General features: G+C 41.5%; 1 protein-coding gene across 1 annotated transcript in view; it reads right to left on the reverse strand.

Annotated features, from left to right (window-relative positions):
• The window catches only part of LOC143286919 (tyrosine-protein kinase HCK-like), a 36944-nt gene extending 13506 nt beyond the window's left edge, over positions 1–23438 (reverse strand). The window contains exons 1-9 of the mRNA XM_076594871.1: positions 23254–23438; positions 18551–18827; positions 15370–15466; positions 12553–12657; positions 11076–11167; positions 10010–10168; positions 6794–6937; positions 5544–5803; positions 1389–1548 (exon numbers count right to left, since the gene is read on the reverse strand). Of these exons, the coding sequence (XP_076450986.1) occupies positions 1389–1548; positions 5544–5803; positions 6794–6937; positions 10010–10168; positions 11076–11167; positions 12553–12657; positions 15370–15466; positions 18551–18773 (1240 nt within the window). The 5' untranslated portion in view covers positions 18774–18827; positions 23254–23438. The remainder of the gene's footprint in view (positions 1–1388; positions 1549–5543; positions 5804–6793; positions 6938–10009; positions 10169–11075; positions 11168–12552; positions 12658–15369; positions 15467–18550; positions 18828–23253) is intronic.

Genomic DNA, 23438 nt, shown 5'->3' on the forward strand with positions numbered 1-23438 from the left:
TATTCAGGTTCGACAGATATTCTTCTGACTGAGTTATGACACATATTCAGGTTCGACAGATATTCTTCTGAATGAGTTATGACACATATTCAGGTACGACAGATATTCTTCTGACTTGAGTTATGACACATATTCAGGTTCGACAGATATTCTTCTGACTGAGTTATGACACATATTCAGGTTCGACAGATATTCTTCTGAATGAGTTATGACACATATTCAGGTATGACAGATATTCTTCTGACTGAGTTATGACACATATTCAGGTTCGACAGATATTCTTCTGACTGAGTTATGACACATATTCAGGTTCGACAGATATTCTTCTGACTGAGTTATGACACATATTCAGGTACGACAGATATTCTTCTGACTTGAGTTATGACACATATTCAGGTTCGACAGATATTCTTCTGACTGAGTTATGACACATATTCAGGTTCGACAGATATTCTTCTGAATGAGTTATGACACATATTCAGGTATGACAGATATTCTTCTGACTGAGTTATGACACATATTCAGGTACGACAGATATTCTTCTGACTTGAGTTATGACACATATTCAGGTTCAACAGATATTCTTCTGACTGAGTTATGACACATATTCAGGTTCGACAGATATTCTTCTGAATGAGTTATGACACATATTCAGGTACGACAGATATTCTTCTGAATGAGTTATGACACATATACAGGTTCAACAGATATTCTTCTGACTTGAGTTATGACACATATTCAGGTTCAACAGATATTCTTCTGACTTGAGTTATGACACATATTCAGGTACGACAGATATTCTTCTGAATGAGTTATGACACATATTCAGGTTCAACAGATATTCTTCTGACTGAGTTATGACACATATTCAGGTTCGACAGATATTCTTCTGACTGAGTTATGACACATATTCAGGTTCGACAGATATTCTTCTGACTGAGTTATGACACATATTCAGGTTCGACAGATATTCTTCTGACTGAGTTATGACACATATTCAGGTACGACAGATATTCTTCTGAATGAGTTATGACACATATTCAGGTACGACAGATATTCTTCTGACTTGAGTTATGACACATATTCAGGTACGACAGATATTCTTCTGAATGAGTTATGACACATATTCAGGTTCAACAGATATTCTTGTGACTGAGTTATGACACATATTCAGGTTCGACAGATATTCTTCTGACTGAGTTATGACACATATTCAGGTACGACAGATATTCTTCTGACTGAGTTATGACACATATTCAGGTACGACAGATATTCTCCTGAATGAGTTATGACACATATTCAGGTTCAACAGATATTCTTCTGACTGAGTTATGACACATATTCAGGTTCAACAGATACTTTTTCTATGTTGTACTGTGTCCACCCACTTTCATCCATCTCTGTTGAGCTCTGGTTCTGCTGCACGATGGCGGCCAGGCCGAAGTTGGCCACCTTGATGTCATGGTACTTGCCCACCAGGATGTTCAGCGCCCGCAGGTCGTTGTGGATGAAATTCTCCTGCTCCAGGTAGGCCATCCCTTCCGCTATCTGGAGATATAATGATAATATCAATAATATTAATAATAATTATTATTATTTTTCACATACAGCTGAATCTTGTGCAGAGACAAATCAAAGCGATTTCACACCTGTCATTCGCACGCATGCATAACTCTAAACTTGAGAAACTGAAGACAAAGAAGAGGCATGGAAGGGAGGCTGTCATGGTAAGTGGTGGGTTTTAAGGCCAGACCTCAAAGAGCTGAGTGCAAAGACCTGAGGAAGCTCATTCCAAAAGCAAGGTCCGGAGACAGTTTCAGTTTCAGTTTCAGTAGCTCAAGGAGGCGTCACTGCGTTCGGACAAATCCATATACGCTACAACACATCTGCCAAGCAGATGCCTGACCAGCAGCGTAACCCAACACGCTTAGTCAGGCCTTGAGGAAAAAAAAAAAAGAAAAAAAAAAGAAAAAAAAAGGGAATAAATGATAGATAAGCTTACACAAATAAATAAATAAATAATAACTGTAATGTAAAAAAAAAAAAAAAAAAAAAAGCAAATAGATGTAAAACATGAAGACACACATTCACATATACACCCACACATGCATAACAGATATGCACCGAACATGCAGTTTCACAGATATGAAAGCACAGTCAAACACATATAAACGTACATGAGCTCCAACACACACACACACACCACACACATTACCCTGCACCTCCTCTACCCCCCTCCTCCACACACTCATTTCTAGTCTACGTATCACAGCTTCCATGGCACACACACACACACACACACAGATGAACACTTACTTGTACAAGCACACACACATATGCCCATATCTCTACACACATATGTACAAAGATATATATATATATATATATATATATATATATATACGTTCCAATATCCTGTTGCTCCCACAGTGTAGGCATGCATACACTCACATACCTCATCCTCTACCCCACCTCACCCCGCACCCCCACCTCCCCCTCACACACACGCACACACACACACACACACACACACACATGTGCACAGAACTCTACTGACACTTGTGTACACTTACACTCTCGCGCATGCACAAACGCACTCAAAAATACAGACCCACACATGCACACAAACACACACATACACACACGCACAGAGGCTGCCACTGATTGGCCGCAAGAGGGATGGGAAAAGATCTCTGATGCCAAGAACGTGGCGTCTAGTGTGTTGCTCAGTCTATTGTATTTGGAAAAGCCCACAGAGACTCTGTTCCGTTTTGAAGAAATTTGCGCAATGTTGGTTTGGAAATGATGCCGATATTTGTTTGATTAGCAAAGCATCGTGCTCTACCTTTCATGTTAGACTTACGGCCACTCCCTCTCTCTGCTTTTTTTTCTTTGAGGCGATCGATGGTGTGATGGACTTGTACCTGTTCTTTTTTATATTCTTTGACTTTTCTGAGGATTTCCGATTTTCCTAGATGTAGGCCGCTCGTTAGTGTTGCGTTACCAGCAAGTCTGTCAGCTCGCTCATTTCCCTTAACTCCTGCATGTCCCGGGCAGTATGACCATGTGAGTTTTTTAATCTGAAAGTTGCGCATTGCCTTATGCCACTCTGGGCTTCCCATTCCGTTTTCAATTTTCTGTATGAGGTTCATTGAGTCGGTTAGAATCATGGCATGTTGGTTTCCAGGCGTATGGATGGACGATAGCCACTGGAGGGCATGTGTCACAGCTTCAACTTCCATCGTTAGGCTGGAGGTTGTGACTTTGTAGGCAGCATTCTCTTCCCTAACTGTTTTTCCATTTTGTTTCGCAGTGAATCCCCAACCGGATTGGTCTTTGGTGACTGAGCCATCTGTGTATATGATGATGTCCTCTTCTTTACTGTTTTCTTCTATGAGTAGTTTCACTTCCGCATCAGTTTTGCCCTCTGGCCATTCCCGACAATGTCTTCCTAGAGTGGGTGAAATGGCTGTGTTGAATAGATGGTTGAGGTTTTCCGGGTTTTTCTCACATTCTTTTGTTTCTTTCAGGTCTTGTAGTCGGCATACTAGCTGGATTGTGTCTTCTGCTTGCCCCATCCATGATCTTCCTCGTCCTAGGCGGCTGCCTTTTGGTTCTTTGACTGCATCATGCAGTGGGTTTTGAGGGTTTTCTAATGCTTTGAAGTAGGTCTTGACCTGTTCTAACTTGTTTCTGGCCTGCACTGAAGGAAGGTCAAGCAGGTATCGCATGGTTTCTGTGGGCATGTCTTTTGTTGTTCCAAGGATCAGCCTCATAGCTTCATTTTGTACTCTTTCTAATTTTAGGAGGTTGCTTTGAGACGGTGTTGTTAGCCCAAGTCCGTAGTCGATCACACTGAGGACGAGTGATTGGTATAGCAGGAAGAGATGGCGTTGTTCAATACCTTTGGTTGCCATTGCTTTTAAGACTGAAAGGCCCTTTTTGCATTTGAGAACAGTATTTTCCGTATGTTTTCTGAAGGTCAGCATCCTGTCGGGCGTGTCTTTTGTTGTTCCAAGGATCAGCCTCATAGCTTCATTTTGTACTCTTTCTAATTTTAGGAGGTTGCTTTGAGACGGTGTTGTTAGCCCAAGTCCGTAGTCGATCACACTGAGGACGAGTGATTGGTATAGCAGGAAGAGATGGCGTTGTTCAATACCTTTGGTTGCCATTGCTTTTAAGACTGAAAGGCCCTTTTTGCATTTGAGAACAGTATTTTCCGTATGTTTTCTGAGTTTTAAGACTGAAAGGCCCTTTTTGCATTTGAGAACAGTATTTTCCGTATGTTTTCTGAAGGTCAGCATCCTGTCGAAGTGTATTCCTAGGTAGCGTAGGCATTCAGTTTTCTCGATCTGAATCCCATCGAGTGACACAGAAGGTGGTGATTTGCTCACGGTTCTGTTGTTGAGGGTGCACAGCAACGTTTGGGCTTTCGCTGGATTGATGGAAGATCCTGTGTCTTTGCACCACTGAGCAATATTGTTTAGTTGTTTCTGGACGGCTTTAGTTCTTTCCTGAGCATCTTTCGAAGTTTTGAAGACCAGGCCATCATCCGCAAGAGTAAGCACAGACAGAGAAAGATAATAATAAGGATTATAATAATGACAATGATAATAATAATGATAATGATGATAACAATAACAGCAATAATAACAATGATAACAATACTACTACTAGTAATAATAATGATTATGATAATGATGATGGTAATGATGATGATAATATCGGTGCAGCCATTTCAAAAATGACCATGACCTTCAGCAAACAGCCTCTTTACCTGTGCAGCCATGACGCCAATGATCTCCAGCAAACAACCTCTCTTCCTACGCAACCATGATGATCAGGAACTTCCACAAACTCTTTACCTGTGCAGCCATATCAACCAGTAACTTCAGCAAACAAGCAAACTTCAGCAAACAACCCCTTTACCTGAGCAGTCAAGAGGACCATGAATTTCAGTAAACAACCACTTTACCTGTGTAGCAATGTCAATGATGACTGTGAACTTCAGCAAACAACACCTTTACCTGAGCAGGTATGTTGATTACAACCACATACTTCAGCAAACAACATCCTTACCTGAGCAGCCATGATGACCAGGAACTTCAGCAAATAACCTCTCTACCTGAGCAGTCATACAGGGACTTCAGCAAACAACCTGTTTGCCTGAGCAGCCATGCCAATGATGACAATGAACATCACCAAACAACCTCTTTACCTGAGCAGTCATCCAGGAACTTCAGCAAACAACCTCTCTACCTGAGCAGCCATGTCAATGATGACAATGAACATCACCAAACAACCTCTTTACCTGAGCAGCCATCCAGGAACTTTAGCAAACAACCTCTTTACCTGAGTAGCCATGCTGATGACGACAACGAACATCACCAAACAATCTCTTTACCTGAGCAACCATCCAGGAACTTCAGCAAACAACCTCTTTACCTGAGCAGCCATGTCGATGATGACAACGAACTTCACCAAACAACCTCTTTACCTGTCCAGCCATATTGATCAGTAACTGCAGCAAAGGACCTCTTTACCTGAGCAGCCATGTCAACGACGACAGGGAATTTCACCAAGCTCCCCTTGTCCTTGCGCAGGTAGTCCAGCAGGGAGCCGTTGACCATGAGCTCCGTCACCATCCATATGGGCTCCTCCTTGGAGCAGACAGCCAACAGCTGCACCAGCCGGTCGTGCCGGAGCTTGTTCATGATGCGTGCCTCCTCCAGGAACTTCTCCGGCTTCATGGACCCCGGCTGCAGGATCTTCACCGCCACCTCCAGCACGTCACGCAGCTTCCCTGGGCACGGCAAGTCATGCGTCACGCAAAGAAGGTGCAAAATCAATGGGGGCAATAGCCAAGTAGTTAAAGTGTTGGACTTTCAATCAGAGGGTCCCAGGTTCAAATCTCTGTGATGGCGCCTGGTGGGTAAAGGGTGGAGATTTTTCCAAATCTCCCGGGTCAACATGTGCAGACCTGCTAGTGCCTGAACCCCCTTTTTGTGTATACGCAAGCAGAAGATCAAATACGCACATTAAAGATCCTGTAATCCATGTCGGTGTTTGGTTGGGTTATGGAAACAAGAACATACCAAGCATGCACACCCCCGAAAACGGAGTATAGCTGCCTACATGGCAGGGTAAAAACGGTCATATACGTAAAAGCCCACTCGTGTACATATGAGTGAATGTGGGAGTTGCAGCCCACGAACGAAGAAGAAGAAGAAGAAGAAGAAGAAGAAACATCTAACCTCACATCTAACAATGCCACAAAAGAAATCTAGCTGTGAGCAGCTGGAAGGATTAAGACAAAAGGCTTTGTTTTTCATCCTTCCAGCATAGTGGCAAAGTGCCCTTCAACTTAAAAAAAAAAAAAAAAAAGTCGCTAATAAACGATCTGTACATGCTAGACTTTACCTGGGGACCCCTTGTGATGCAAGGACAGTCAAACTGTGTGTATGACAGATGAGCCTTACAAACTTTGCAACAATTTTCATGATCAAACAGAAAGAGATTTTCCTCTTTTCTCACTGAACCCTGCATCCGAGTGTTGCTTGGGTGTCAAAATTTGCTTCATTAAAACGCATTCTGCATTCCTTAATATGTATAAACCTCAAGCGAAGGGAACAAACTTCTATAGTACTTCCAAGCTGCGTTCACACGTCAATTTTGAGAAAAAACCAGATCAGTTTCAGTGCATATTTTCTACATTTTTTTTCCACATCAGTATGACAGGGAAGACTGCTGAGGCAGTGAACTCCTTAGGGTTAAATGGGTTAAATATACACACCTTTCCAAACCTCTTCTCCGAAGCGGCCAGACCCCAAGTGTTTGTCAAGCTTCACTAATTCCCTGCCCACCTCCAGTTCCTTGAAGTGCACTACAGGTCGGGTCCTTGGGCACGGCATCAGCAAAGGTGAATACAGCCCTTCATCTGAAAGCATTGTTCAGGTAGCATTTACACCTGGCTGTATATCAACAAAGGTGAATACAGCCCTTCATCTGTAAGCATTGTTCAGGTAACATATACACCTGGCTGTACAACTGGGAAAAGTGAATACAGCCCTTCATCTGAAAGCATTGTTGAGGTAACTTTTACACCTGGCTGTACAACTGGGAAAAGTGAATACAGCCCTTCATCTGTAAGCATTGTTCAGGTAACATTTACACCTGGCTGTACAACTGGGAAAGGTGAATACAGCCTTTCATCTGAAAGCATTGTTGGGGTAACTTTTACACCTGGCTGTACAACTGGGAAAGGTGAATACAGCCTTTCATCTGAAAGCATTGTTGGGGTAACTTTTACACCTGGCTGTACAACTGGGAAAAGTGAATACAGCCCTTCATCTGTAAGCATTGTTCAGGTAACATTTACACCTGGCTGTACAACTGGGAAAGGTGAATACAGCCCTTCATCTGAAAGCATTGTTCAGGTAACATTTACACCTGGCTGTATATCAGCAAAGGTGAATACAGCCCTTCATCTGAAAGCAATAATTCAGGTAACATTTACACCTGGCTGTATATCAGCAAAGGTGAACACAGCCCTTCATCTGAAAGCATTGTTCAGGTAACATTTACACCTGGCTGTATATCAGCAAAGGTGAATACAGCTCTTCATCTGAAAGCATTGTTCAGGTAACATTTACACCTGGCTGTATATCAGCAAAGGTGAATACAGCCCTTCATCTGAAAGCATTGTTCAGGTAACATTTACACCTGGCTGTATATCAGCAAAGGTGAATACAGCCCTTCATCTGAAAGCATTGTTCAGGTAACATTTACACCTGGCTGTACAAGTGGGAAAGGTGAATACAGCCCTTCATCTGAAAGCATTGTTCAGGTAACATTCACACCTGGCTGTATATCAGCAAAGGTGAATACAGCCCTTCATCTGAAAGCAATAATTTAGGTAACATTCACACCTGGCTGTATATCAGCAAAGGTGAATACAGCCCTTCATCTGAAAGCAATAATTCAGGTAACATTCACACCTGGCTGTATATCAGCAAAGGTGAATACAGCCCTTCATCTGAAAGCATTGTTCAGGTAACATTCACACCTGGCTGTACAACATTGGCCTTGGCTGGAAGCCATCCTAGAGTTCTGTTTCAGTTTCTAAAGGAGGAGTCACTGCGTTTGGGCAAATCCATATACACTACACCACATCTGCCAAGCAGATGCCCGTCAGCAGCGTAACTCAATGCGCTAGTCAGGCCCTAAGTGCGTGCATATTTCTGTACCCATCAGAGTGGATTTCTTCTACAGAATTTTGCCAAAGGACGAAACTTATGTTACCATGGGTTTGTTCTTTTTCAGAGCATCAAGTGTGTGCTGCTCTCTGTTTATCATTTATGCTAAGTCCCAATAACAAGACGCTCAGTTGGATTTTCCAGTCAAAACTTGGAAGAAAGGGCGAGACTGGAATTTGAACCCAAACCCTCATGGCAACTGTACTGGCTGATCTACATCATCGACCGTTCTGCCACCTTCCTAATTCTCAGTTCTAGGAGAAAGGGGACATCACCAAGGACAAACTCTGAAGTGCCAAGATTCCGAGAACAACTTGCAGAGCGATGATGAAGCTAGGTCCATGGACTGAACAAAAATAAAGAGAAGTAACTCTCTCCGTTTAAAAGGTACACAACTTCAAATCCGAACTGTCAGTTCAACTAACACACAGGTAAATAACGAGGAAGAGTCTGGTTTTGTTCATTATGCACCTTTTATTTACCTGTGTGGTAGCTGAAACAGTAGCATTAGCAGGACTGAGTTGGAAGTTTTGTATCTTGTAAATGGAGAGTGTTACTTCCCTTTCTTGTTGTTAAATCCTTTACTCTTCACATCTCATTGTTCTTTCATTTTAGGTCCATGGACATTTCACACATCGTCAGCCTAACCCCATTGATGGGTAAATGGCTTCAATGCCTTGTCAACGCCTTCCGTCATGTTGCCGCCATCTCACTCCCCCCCCCTCCCCCTGCACACTCTCCCCCCCCTCCCGTCCCCCACACACTTTGCCTGCACCACCACTGCCACCACCACCATCCACCCCCCCCCCCCACCCCAGTCATACACTTGCAGACACACACACAGACGAGTTTTTGTGGTTTCCTTTTTCTTCTTCTTTTTTTTATTTTTTTTTTAAAGAAAATACAACAATTTTAGTGGATTATCCCCTGCATGCACACACCCACACACATACCCATCCACACACACGCATACATACATAATTACAATCCGTACATAATTACAGGCGTGTGTACCCCCCTATAGCCCCCCTCCCCATGCTCCCCCCATGCACATTTTTCAAGTAAAACACTGGTCACCTAAACTATAAAACAATTATTGAGGTAACTACTGGAAATAAATAATTCCCCCCAAAATAAAACAGAATAAAACAGGATAAAATAAAATAAAGTAAAATAAAATGAAATAAAATGATATAATTACGACGATAAAATGAAGAATGACTGCTGAGTCTATAAAAACACCAAACTGAGAAAGTTTATAAAAACTGTGGGTTGTAAAATAAAAACACTGGTCACCTAAACTATAAAACAATTATTGAGGTAACTACTGGAAATAAATAATTCCCCCCAAAATAAAACAGAATAAAACAGGATAAAATAAAATAAAGTAAAATAAAATGAAATAAAATGATATAATTACGACGATAAAATGAAGAATGACTGCTGAGTCTATAAAAACACCAAACTGAGAAAGTTTATAAAAACTGTGGGTTGTAAAATAAAACTCACTTTTCATAAAAGGCGTCCAATGTCTCAGACCATAGGTCTGTCTTACCATAGGTTAGTCTTCTGTCTTTAGTTTTTTCCAACTAACACAGTCCCTGAAGACAGACCTATGGTCTGAAACGCTGGACATCTTTCATCAAAAGCGAGTCTTATTCTACAACCCACAGTTTTTTTTATAAACTTTCTCCATTTGGTAAAATAATTACTGAACAAAATGAAAAACAGAATGAACTAAAATAAAACCTTACTCGCGTAGAAATCGATGAGTTCCACGAGGGAGCTGAATTTGTTCTGTTCCTTAATGTAGTACTCCCCAGTGGCCGGCACCTTGACCACCTTGTAATGCCTCACCCACGGTTCGCCCATGGCATCGATATCCCGCACCGACAACGCGTACGATTTCTGGTCTGAAACAAACAAAGCACTTCTTCATTCTCGTTCGAAAGGAACAGTTTCAGTTTCAGTTTCTCAAGGCGGCGTCACTGCATTCCAACAAATTCATATACGCTACACCACATCTGCTAGGCAGATGCCTGACAGCAGCATAACCCGACGCGCATGTCAGGATTTGAGTGCATGCTTATATATTTGTGTTCCTGTCAGAGTGGATTTCTTTCTACATAATTTTGCCATCAGAGGACAACACTCTTGCTGCTGTGGGGTCTTTTCCAGTGCACCAAGTGCATGCTGCAAATAGAACCTCAGTTCATCGTCTCGTCCGAAAGACTAGACGCAAAGTTTAGATTTTCCAGTCAAACTTGGGAGAATGGGCGAGAGCGGAATTCGAACCCACACCCTCATGGACTCTCTGTATTGGCAGTTGAACATCTTGACCATTCTGCCACCTTCCTCCTTTGAACAGCAATCACTCTTTTTTTTTCTTCTTTTTTTTTTTACTTTCTGGCTAAAGACTGGCAATAATTTCAGTCAATCATCTCTCTCACTGAGAACAAACCTGTGTACTATAAAAAAAATTCATTCTCAATGACAGTAAACGTCTTCCCTCCATAGCCCCCCCCCCCCTCCTCCTCCCACCAGACTCCCCCCCCCCGCACTTCTCTCTGTATATACATATTTTTTTCTTTGTTTTGGAGGTTGTGGGTATGGGTGAGAGAGAGGGTTATATCTTTTTTTTTTCTGTGGAAAGCAGTTTAAAAGAAAAACAAAACAAAAAACCAATCACATCACAGCCAATACAGTTGTTTGGGTTGTTTTTTTTTGGGGGGGGGGGGCGGGGGACAACTTAACACTGACCAGTAGATTAACTGTGAAATTCTCTCGCTTACTGATGTTCAGAAAATAAAAAAAACTGACCATCGCTCTCTCGAACAAGGAAGGTCCCCATGGGGTTTCCAGGCAGCAACAACTTCTTGGTGGCCTCTTTGTGGTCCACGTCAAACCACCAGCTGCAAACACAGTCCCGTTCATTCAGCTGCTCAAGAAGGCATCACTGGGTTCAGACAAATCCATATACGCTACCACCACATCTGCAAAGCAGATGCGTGACCAGCGGCATAACCAAAAAATACGCTTGCAAACACAGTACAGTGACACTATGTTAAGAACCCTTCCTGAGATGCCAAAATCAATTCAACACACATACACACATGCACACACACACACACACAGAAAAACTCACACACACACACACACACACACACACACACACACACACACACACACACACAAACAAACACACACACACACACACTGACTCACAAGTGTTTAGAGTGCATTCCTCCCAGAGTGTTTGCTGTTGTTTGTTGTTGTTGTTTCCCCTTCCCCCTCCTCCCCACCCACCACCCTCATCTCATACAACTTTTGGTGTAGGCAAACAACAGACAGAAGAGCCACACAAACTTAACAAAGTTAACGGGTCAACATCACAGCGTCAGGCATTCTGTACAACTCCAAGCATGCAGCTCAAAACCACTATGCAGTCAACAGAACCGGGAATCTTGCAGAATACAGACACAGTGAAGAGACAAGAGGGGAGGCTGAGGATGTGAGAAGGCAGGGAACCAAAAATAGCTGTTTCAGTTTCTTAAGGGAGGCATCACTGCGTTCGGACAAATCCATATATATATATATATATATATATATATATATATATATATATATACGCTACACCACATCCGCTTAGTCGCCTGACCAGCAGCAAAACCCAATGCATTTAATCAGGCCTTGAATGCATGCCTATTTTTCTGCATATCTCTCTGAGTGGATTTCTTCTACAGAGGTATGCCAGAGGACAACACTTTTGTCACCATGGGTTCTTTTCAGAGCGCCAGGTGTGTGCTGCACTTGGAGCTAAGGTTTATAACATCTCATCCGAAACGACCAGATCCTCAGTTTGATTTTCCAAACTTGGGAGAAAGGGTTAGAGTGGGAATCGAACCCAGGGCTCTCAGGAACGCTGGTAGATGAGCTCCACCACCACCTCCAAAGACAGCAGACCAGAAACGGAGGAGAGAGAATCTCCAGGCCATCGAAGAAGACAAGAATGACTGCAGGATTCTTCAAAGACAAAAAACTAAAGTTTATAAAAACCTTTTGGGTGGTAGTTGAATCCTCTTTGTTTTGACACGACGTTTCAGACCATAGGCCCGTTGTCAAGTGATGAGAAGAGGACAGTGTGAATAGGAAAGCCTATGTGAGGAAAGGGTGATGACATCTCACTACTTTCTGTTTTGATGGGCCATGCACACTAAACACTTGCTGATCACCATTCAGTGCCATACGTACTCACTCACACATACACACATACACACACACACAGGCCATCCCTTACTCCTGGGACTTGGGAGAGTTGTCATCGAGGGACACATAGTTGTAAGGGATGTAACCCTTCTTGCCCGTCTTGAGATGGGTTGCCAGCCACCAGTCGTCGCTTTGTCTGAAACACACGAGAACATCACAGTGTCTGTCACCAGGTAAATGAGTAAGTGACAAACAACAACAACAATAAAACAACCAAACCAACCAAGACTGACAGTACAGTAACACTCTGCAGACTCATTCCTGCAAAGAGGTTACAAAAAAACAAACAAAAGTCAAAGGTCCCACTGCCTTTCATGGCCATCTGGGGTAGTGAATTCATATCCACTGCATCTAGGGCTCAGCACGTCAGGGACCCATTCACACATAGGTGGAGTAAGGAAAATCAAAGTACAGTGCCTTCCCATAGGACACAGCACCCAGCCAAAATGATGCCTCAAACCATGACCATGGAGAACACTGGACAAGAAGTCCAATGCCTAGAGACTCTGCCATAGCGCCTCTGCAAGAGATTGCAGAATATCATGAAACAGTGCCCAAAAGACTGTTATAAATAAACAGTGCACACAGACTGTCATATATAAACTGTGCCTAACAGAATATCATAAAACAGTGCCCAAAAGACTGTTATAAATAAACAGTGCACACAGACTGTCATATATAAACTGTGCCTAACAGAATATCATAAAACAGTGCCCAAAAGACTGTTATAAATAAACAGTGCACACAGACTGTCATATATAAACTGTGCCTAACAGAATGTCATAAAACAGTGCCCAACATACTGTCATAAAACAGTGCCCTACAGACTGTCATGAATAAACAGTGCCCAACAGACTGTCATAAACAAACAGTGCCCAACAAAATCTTAAAACATGTCATGAATAAACAGTGCTCTACAGAAAGTCTTAAAACAGTGCCCAACAGACTGTCATGAATAAACAGTGCCCAACAGAAAGTCTTAAAACAGTGCCCAACAGACTGTCATGAATAAACAGTGCCCAACAGGAAGTCTCAAAACAGTACCCAACAGACTGTCATGAACTAACACTGCCCAACAGAGAGTCTTAAAACAGTGCCCAAAAGACTGTCATGAATAAACAGTGCCCAACAGAAAGCCTAAAAACAGTGCCCAACAGAATGTCATAAACAGTGACCATTAGACTATCATAAATAAACATTGCCCAACAGACTGTCATAAACACTGCCCAACAGAATGTCATAAAACAGGGCCCAACAAAAAACAACAACAACAAACTGTCTTAAACAATGTCCAAAACTATATGGTTATGATGTATATGGGTGCATGTTGTATGACCAGCTGTGTCCTGACAGATTCAAAACCAGCGACATGAGGTTGTACCACTAAAACTCCTACTGAGTCCTAAGGTGGGGTAAAAATGAAAAACAAAACAAAACAAAATATGTCATATCTTCAGACCTACCATATTTTCTGGTCTATAAGGCGCAGCCCATGACTTTTTTCTTTTATTAGTTTTAAATTACAAGAAAACTCCAGGAAATAGACAAGCTGATGTATTAGAAGAAGCCAATTATGATCAATCTGGTGAAACTGGAAAGGAATTTCAAAACTAGCAAACTACGGCTGTACAAAACTAACAAACTTTTTTGATACTGAAGCATTTGCAAGACAAAGAAACTGGAAAACAGACATTCTCATTAATGAATCAGCTTCTTCATCATAAGAAATCTTAACTCATGGAGTTCAATATGAAAGGTTAACAAGCCTCTTCTGACAAGTTGGTGAAGGTTATGGCACTACTTGCTGGTTTCACTATTGTCTGAAGTGAGTCAACTGCTTTGTCATTTGCTTAGATGATGCCCACATTACTGAAAGATTACCATCAACTTACTTCAACAGGTGCAAGATCGATCATCTTCAATGTGCACTTTTTATTTTCAGTGTTCTGCTGACTGGTCAGAAGTATCTCTGCTCGATAACACACAAACAAATCCAACTTCAGGCTCTGCAATCAACTGACTGTTTTAGAGGAGGGTTTGACGGGCGTAACAGCTAAGTGGTTAAAGCGTTGGACTTCCAATCTGAAGGTCCCGGGTTTGAATCTCGGTAATGGCGCCTGGTGGGTAAAGGGCGGAGATTTTTCCGATCTCCCAGGTTAACAAATGTGTAGACCTGCTATTGCCTGGACCCCCTTCATGTGTATACAGGAGCAGAAGATAAAAAATATGTACGTTAAAGATCCTGTAGTGTTATCCATGATAGCGTTCAGTGGGTTATGGAAACAATAACATACCCAGCATCACACCCCCGAAAACAGAATACGGCTGCCTACACAGCGGGGTAAAAACGGTCATACACGTAAAAGCCCAGTGAATGTGGGAGTTGCAGCCCATGAATGAAGAAGAAGATGAGTATGGTTTCTATTTGTTGAGTTTATTTTCATACAAATTTTATCCACCATTAAAGTACACTTGTGTAGAAGGTAAAGAAGTCAAAATTGTGGGAAAAAAATTATCACGTTAAAATCTGATGCAAGTCAACAATTATGGTATTAATTCTTTTCTTTTTTGTCATCCCACCATCATATGGACTGTTGCTCTTTCTTTTTTTTCTTTTCTTAAAACCCATCTTCTGTTACCTAAAGATCATTATTTTTTTTGTACTTCTTTTCATTTCTGGATGCAAAGATCAGTTTCCAGTCAAATCAGGTGTACAGATAGGATAGCTTGTACTTCCATGTGTACATGTCTACACGAGTGTTTACAACTAGGTGTGCATGTTTGATGTATAACTGACAACAGGTGGGTGATTCTACGCAGCTTGCATCTTAATCTAACATTTACTTACGTTGTTTCGTCCACCTCCATACGATCTCCTTTTTCGAAGGACAGGTCATTTTCATCTCTAGCATCATAGCTGTACACTGCTCGAACAATCACTGCGGCTGAAACAAAATATAATATCACTGGTCAGTGAATGACCAATTCCAATGACATTATTGTTTATAACAACAATGATAATGATATCCAGTTAAGTATATGCACCCTTGCCTCTCCTGATTTTGTATCTGTTTCATCAGCTGGGTTTTTTGTAAGTTGTGCATAAAAGTTAATTGGTTTTACCTTTGGTGAAAAAGGACACATAGTTTAAGAAGAAAACAAAATATTTGTTTTTTGCAAAAGAAGGGACCCTCTGTGACATAAACAGTACTGTACCATTTACCTTTGATAATCTGACATTAAAAATACGGCACCATTTACCTTTAATGCTGTGACATCAATGGTGCTATACAATTTACCTTTAATGTTGTGTCATCAACATGCAGTACTGTACCATTTACCTTTGATGATATGACATTAAAAATACGGCACCATTTACCTTTAATGCCGTGACATCAATGGTGCTATACAATTTACCTTTAATATTGTGTCATCAACATGCAGTACTGTACCATTTACCTTTAATGCTATGACATCAACAGTACTGTACTATTTACCGTTCATGCCATGACATCAACATTACTGTACCATTCACCTTTAGCGCTGTGCTATCTACACTACTAGACCATTTACCTTTAGTGCTGTAACACCTACACTACTGTGCCATTTCCTGCTGTGACATCACCAGTACTGTGCCATTTACCTTTAATGCTGTGACATCACCAGTACCGTGCCATTTACCATTAATGCTGTGACATCAATGGTACTGTGCCATTTACCTTTAATGCTATGACATCAATGGTACTGTGCCATTCACCTGTAATGCTGTGACATCAATAGTACCGGTACTGTACCATTCACCTTTAATGTTGTGACATCAACAGTACCGGTACTGTGCCATTTACCTTTAATGCTATGACACCACCAGTACTGTACCATTTACCTTTAATGCTGTGACATCAATGGTATTGCGCCATTTACCTTTAATTCTGTGACATCAATGGTACTGTGTCATTTACCTTTAATGCTATGACATCAATGGTACTGTGCCATGTACCTTTAATGCTGTGACATCACCAGTACTGTGCCATTTACCTTTATTGCTGTGACATCAATGGTACTGTGCCATTTACCTTTAATGCTATGATGTCAATGGTACTGTGCCATTCACCTTTAATGCTATGACATCAATGGTACTGTGCCATTCACCTTTAATGCTGTGACATCAACAGTACCAGTACTGTACCATTTACCTTTAATGCTGTGACATCACCAGTACTGTGCCATTTACCTTTAATGCTATGACACCACCAGTACTGTGCCATTAACCTTTAATGCTGTGACATCAATGGTACTGCACCATTTACCTTTAATGCTGTGACATCACCAGTACTGTGCCATTTACATATTATGCTGTGAGTGTGAGATCAACAGTACTGTGCCATGTACCTTTAATACTGCGACATCAGTGGTACTGTGCCATTTACCTTTAATGCTGTGACATCACCAGTACTGTGCCATTTACCTTTAATGCTGTGACATCAATGGTACTGTGCCATTCACCTTTAATGCTGTGACATCAACAGTACCGGTACTGTACCATTAACCTTTAATGCTGTGACATCACCAGTACTGTGCCATTTACCTTTAATGCTGTGACATCACCAGTACTGTGCCATTTACCTTTAATGCTTTGACATCAATGGTACTGTGCCATTTACCTTTAATGCTATGACATCAGTGGTACTGTGCCATTTACCTTTAATGCTGTGACATCAGTGGTACTGTGCCATTTACCTTTAATGCTGTGACATCACCAGTACTGTGCCATTTACCTTTAATGCTATGACATCGATGGTACTGTGCCATTTACCTTTAATGCTGTGACATCAATGGTACTGTGCCATTTACCTTTAATGCTATGACATCAATGGTACTGTGCCATTCACCTTTAATGCTGTGACATCAACAGTACCGGTACTGTACCATTTACCTTTAATGCTGTGACATCACCAGTACTGTGCCATTTACCTTTAATGCTATGACACCACCAGTACTGTGCCATTTACCTTTAATGCTGTGACATCAATGGTACTGTGCCATGTACCTTTAATACTGCGACATCAGTGGTACTGTGCCATTTACCTTTAAAGCTGTGACATCAATGGTACTGTGCCATTTACCTTTAATGCTGTGACATCAATGGTGCTGTGCCATTTACCTTTAATGCTATGACATCAATGGTACTGTGCCATTTACCTTTAATGCTGTGACATCACCAGTACTGTGCCATTTACCTTTAATGCTGTGACATCACCAGTGCTGTGCCATTTACCTTTAATGCTGTGACATCACCAGTACTGTTCCATTTACCTTAAATGCTGTGACATCAATGGTACTGTGCCATTAACCTTTAATGCTGTGACATCACCAGTACTGTGCCATTTACCTTTAATGCTGTGACATCACCAGTACTGTGCCATTTACCTTTAATGCTGTGACATCACCAGTAATGTGCCATTTACCTTTAATGCTATGACACCACCAGTACTGTGCCATTTACCTTTAATGCTGTGACATCAATGGTACTTTTTCATTTACCTTTAATAATAATAATATTGTAATTTATATTGTGCTTTACCATGTAAAACATACTCAGTCATGCTGTACAATGTACACACCAACGTTTAAAACATGCATTTGAACACAATGTTTTGCACACACACAGCCCTTTACAGTCAGCAAACAAAATATTCAAGCACAAAACCATGCACACACAGACTCACACAAACACACACACACAATCGTCACACTCACCATACACATCACATGAAAAAGCCTAAATAATGGAAAAAGGTCACGGTTAAGTATGTGTAATTAAAATATCATTTCACAATACCTTTAATGCCGTGACATCAATAATACTGTACTGTTCACCTTTAAAACGCTGTGACACAAACAGTATTGTACCATTTACCTTTAAAATGCTATGACATCCACAGTACTGTACCATTTACCTTTAAAATGCTGTGACATCAACAATACTGTGCCATTTACCTTTAATGCTGCGACAGTCCTGTATCACTTACCTTTCTTAGGAAGTGTAGTGACCTTGACAGCAGACTGTGGTTTAACAACCGGTTCCAGATAACTGGAGTCAACTGAGTCTGAATCGCTCGGTTCACTCGTAGGCGGTTTTGGCGGCTGAGGCTTAGGCTTCAGCTTAACATCATCTGGGTTTGCAACACCTGTGATCTTCTCGTGGCTATTGACATTCTCCGTGTCACTTTCTTTGCTGAAGCAGGATCCCATTTTGTGGCCGGTGTATGATTATAGCATAACCCTAGTCTGAGAATGGCCAGTCACCTGCAAACAGTGAACAGAAATGCATAAAATTTATACTAGACCACATGTCCAAGTGGTGAATTTAGTGTGTGAGTGTGTGTGGGTGTGTGTGTGTGTGTGTGTGTGTGTGTGTGTGTGTGTGTGTGTGTGTGTGTGTGTGTGTGTGTGTGTGTGTGTGTGTGTGTGTGTGTGTGTGTGTGTGTGTGTGCGTATGTGTGTGTGTGTGTGTGTGTATGTGTGTGTCTGTGTGTGTGAGTGTGTGTGAATGTGTGTGTGTGTGGGGGGGGTGGGGTGGGGGTGGGGGGTATGTGGTGTGTGTGTGTGTGTGTGTGTGTGTGTGTGTGTGTGTGTGTATGTGTATGTGGTGTCTGTGTGTGTGAGTGTGTGTGAATGTGTGTGTGTGTGTGGGTATGTGGTGTGTGTGTGTATGTGGTGTGTGTGTGTGTGTGTGTGTGTGTGTGTGTGTGTGTGTGTGTGTGTGTGTGTGTGAGTGTGTGTGAATGTGTGTGTGTATGTGGTGTGTGTGTATGTGGTGTGTGTGTGTGTGTGTGTGAATGTGTGTGTGTGTGTGTGTGTGGTGTGTGTGTGTATGTGTGTGTGTATGTGGTGTGTGTGTGTGTGTGTATGTGGTGTGTGTGTGTGTGGTGTGTGTGTGTGTGTGTGGTGTCTGTGTGTGTGAGTGTGTGTGAATGTGTAAGTGTGGGTGTGTGATTGTGTGTGCGTCAGCAGGGTCTGAAGGGGGGGAGGGGGGTGCATGCTGGATATGTTTTTGATTCCATGACCCACCAAATACTGACATGAATTGCAGGATCTTCAACATGTGTATTTGATGTTCTGCTTGCGTATACACATGAATGGGGTTCAGGCACAAGCAGGTCTATATGTGTTGACCTGGAAGATTGGAAAAATCTCCACCCTTTGCCCACCAGGTGCTGTTTCTGAGATTCAAACCCGAGACCCTCAGACTGAAAGTCCAATGCTTCAACCACACAACTATTGTGCCCATCAATTTGAAGCCAATAAAGAGTCCTGAAGAGAGTGCTGGCATGACATCTTGCATAACCCAACTACTGGAAGCCATGTAGAATTTCCCACTATTAGATCTGATGATAAGCATACATGATGTTGATTTGGACTTTTTTTTTTTCTTTTTTTTTTTATTAAAAACTTATCATTCACAACAGCATAGAAGATCATTATTGAAAATGGATATGCATACAAAATTGGCGGTAACATTTTAAAATGGACAAGAAATTTCTCAACTGAAAGAAGGTCCTGAATGTTCAACAAAAAACAGAAGTACTGTACTGAGCAACATTCCTCAAGGCATTATTTCTAGACATGTTCTCTTCACTGCATTCAAGAATGATCTTCCTTACAATGTGGAAAGCACTTGCAAAAAACTTCGAATGATACAAAGATAAAATCTACAAGACAGTATCTGAGACTGCAAATTCCTAAATGAAAGTCTGTACAATCTACTGGAGAACTGCCAGAAATTAACAAGAATAATAAAAACGTACATTTATGTAGCGCCCTTTCTCTATGAGAGCTCAGGGCGCTTTACAGACCGGACAAGACGGGTTGTCTTTTCACTGTTAGCTGCGCAAAATTTGGCCAAGCAGAGCAAACTGATAGGCCTAGCTGGCATCAGTTTGACATGGTACAGTATATGGCACCAAAGAAAAAATTAAAAATCACAAAAATCATTCATGACCACTCTTTCTCAAAATCCCTCCCTCCCCTACCCCAGCCCCCGCTACCCCACTCTCACTCTCCCACTCATCATGCATCTAAAGTGAGCTGAAATGGATGGTGTTGTAGAACAAGGAAACTGAGAGTGCTTATTGATAGGTTTTAAAAAGATGAGATTTTAGTGTAGAGTGAAAAGTGAAAAGCTGAGATCGAATCAGATACACGGATATAATGAGGAAGGTTGTTCCAGATATGAGGAGCGACAAAGAGGAAAGAATGTTCACCACAGGTTCTTGTACTGACATGAGGTAGTTTCAGAAGGTAACAGTCAGAGGAAAGAGTGGAGAGTTCTTGAGGGAGCGTAAGTCTGATAAGGTCAGAAAGATAGGTAGGTCCTGTGGAGTGGAAAGCAGAACAGATGGGACATGCAACTTTGTATTACTCGTTTCATTGGGGAGCCGATGTTTGAGTGCAGAGGTGGAGAGAAATGCTGTCAGTACATGGGACTCAGAGAGTCAGACAGGCAGCATTGTTTTGTTGTTGTTTTTTTTGTTTGGTTGTTTTTTGGGGTTTTTTTTTTTTTTTAGTTTTTAAATTCGCTGAAGAAGATTATGTGAACAGCCTATGAGAAGAGAATTATAGTTGTCAATTTTGTGACAGCACAAAGCAGAGAGTTTTTGCAGTTTTAACAGAAAGGTACTGACGGATAGAGTTGATCCAATGAAGTTCACAACTGACTATATATATCAGATTGACTACCTGAGCATGCATACTGAGGTTTGAGTCCAGAATGACTCCAAGGTTCCTTGCTGATTTTTGAAAACTGAACTGTGGTATCACAAACCATAATAGTGGCAGGAAAAGAAATAGATATGGACATTCTTACAGAGGAAATAATCATAGCTTCAGTTTTGTCATTGTTTTACTTTTGTTTGTAAAACTTAATCCAGGATTTAACACCTGAATCAGACAGTCTATTTAGTTTGGTTCTGCAGACTTTCATGGCTGAATATCATCAACAAAAGAGTAGTGAAGAACAGTATGACCAGAAATGACGTCAGAAAGAGGAACAGTGTACAGAATGAACAGAACGGCGCCCAGGACATATCAATGCATACTGGTCAGAAGAATTCAGAATGTGAGTGCACCATAAAACAGTACAGTGACAAACAACCAAACAACACCATGAAAAGAAGTAAAATGGTTTTGTTTTAAAAATCTAACAAACTGTTTCATTCCAATGAGATGATAAACCAAGGCCCTGTTTGGAGCATGCACTTAGCTTATGTAAAAGAACCACGGCAAGAAAATGGTTGTCCCCGTAGAAAAATCAACTTTGATGGGAAAACAACAACAACAAAAACATGCAGGTTGGGAAAAAAAAGAGAAAAATGATGGGATGGGAGGGGTGGGGGTGGGTGGGGGGTGACACTCTCACTTTAATGACATGTTCTCCCTGGGGAAAGCAGCCTGAATTTCACACAGAGAAATCTGTCAGAAGAAAAGACTAATACAATACATTACAATACAATACAGTGTGCCCATGCAGATCCAAACTGGGACTGCACAGCCATAGAATATATATATATATGCAAGTCCACTGCATTGATTGGTTGAATGATAATTCTTTATTTTTTAGGATAATAGATAAGCAATTGTATGCTTTTTTTCATCTGGTCTCTGCCCAATATAGGGTCTAAACTGCATACTAAATTTACATAAGATAATACAAAAAGCATACTAAATTTACATAATACAAAAAGCATGCAAAAATTACGGAAAACACAACACATTCTACCATGAATAAATATTGAAATAATGGTTGATGGATAAACAAATGAAATATATATGTAAATGAGAAAGAGTGGATCGGATCATTGAACACTGGATTGATCAAAGAGGATGAAAGAAAGCAAGAAAGAGAGACAGAGAGAAAGAGACAAGACAAGGCAAGACAAGGCAAATTCTTTATTTCGAGGATAATAGATAAGCACTGGTGTGCTTTTTTACATCCAGTCCCCGCCCTGAATAGGGCCTACACTACACAACATTTAATAAAATGAAAGCATGGTGTTAGTAGAGATACACAACAGTGGGAAAAAATATGCATAAATCAAAACAAAACAGCAACCACACAGACACAGAGGGAGATAGAGATCTCCTAGAGAGAGAGAGAAAGAGTACATGTATAATAAAAACAATTAATTAAGCAAACACAGTATTGACAGGACCTCGGTTTATCGTATCATCCGAAAGACTAGATGCTCAGTTTTACTTTCCGGTCAAACTTGGAAGAAAGGGGGAGATCGGGATTTGAACCCGCACCCTCATAGACTCTCTGTACTGGCACACCCCACACACACATTCACTCACAGAACATTGACAAGAAGAGAAGGAGGAGAAGAAGATGGTAAAATCCTAACAACAACAACAACAACAGCAGTACATAATAAGGCTGACAGGGTGAGGGGCAGGGGTGGGAGATCGTGGGGGACCTTACCATGCATAATGATTTTCCCCCCTCCCCCTACCCCCTTCCCCCGCAACCAACCAGTACCACTTTCATCTCCACTCTAGCAAGTTTCGAGTAAGGTGATCAATGCTCTTACAAGTTAGATTTGCAGCTGCTTCTTCTCTCCACCAATTTCTCTTAGCAGCGATCAATAGCACAGACTTGAACCGGTGCCCTAACAACTGCTGCTGCCGAGCCAAAAAGTAAAACACATGCCCACGGTAGAACTGTGAAGCTCACCTGCTAACTTGTTCGACAACTTCAAAGTTCTTAGAAGTCGATGGAGGAGGTGGTAATCCTCCCAAAGTTTGCTCCACCCTGCTTCGGGCTGTATTCCAATGCAGCATTCGAAAGTTTCCTTGTTCTTTTAAGTTGATTATCGGATACGCCAGACCAGGAAGTAAAAGTAGTTTCGAACACTTGGA

Source organism: Babylonia areolata, chromosome 10 (genome assembly GCF_041734735.1).
Source record: "Babylonia areolata isolate BAREFJ2019XMU chromosome 10, ASM4173473v1, whole genome shotgun sequence".
NCBI classification, from domain to species: Eukaryota; Metazoa; Mollusca; class Gastropoda; order Neogastropoda; family Buccinidae; genus Babylonia; species Babylonia areolata.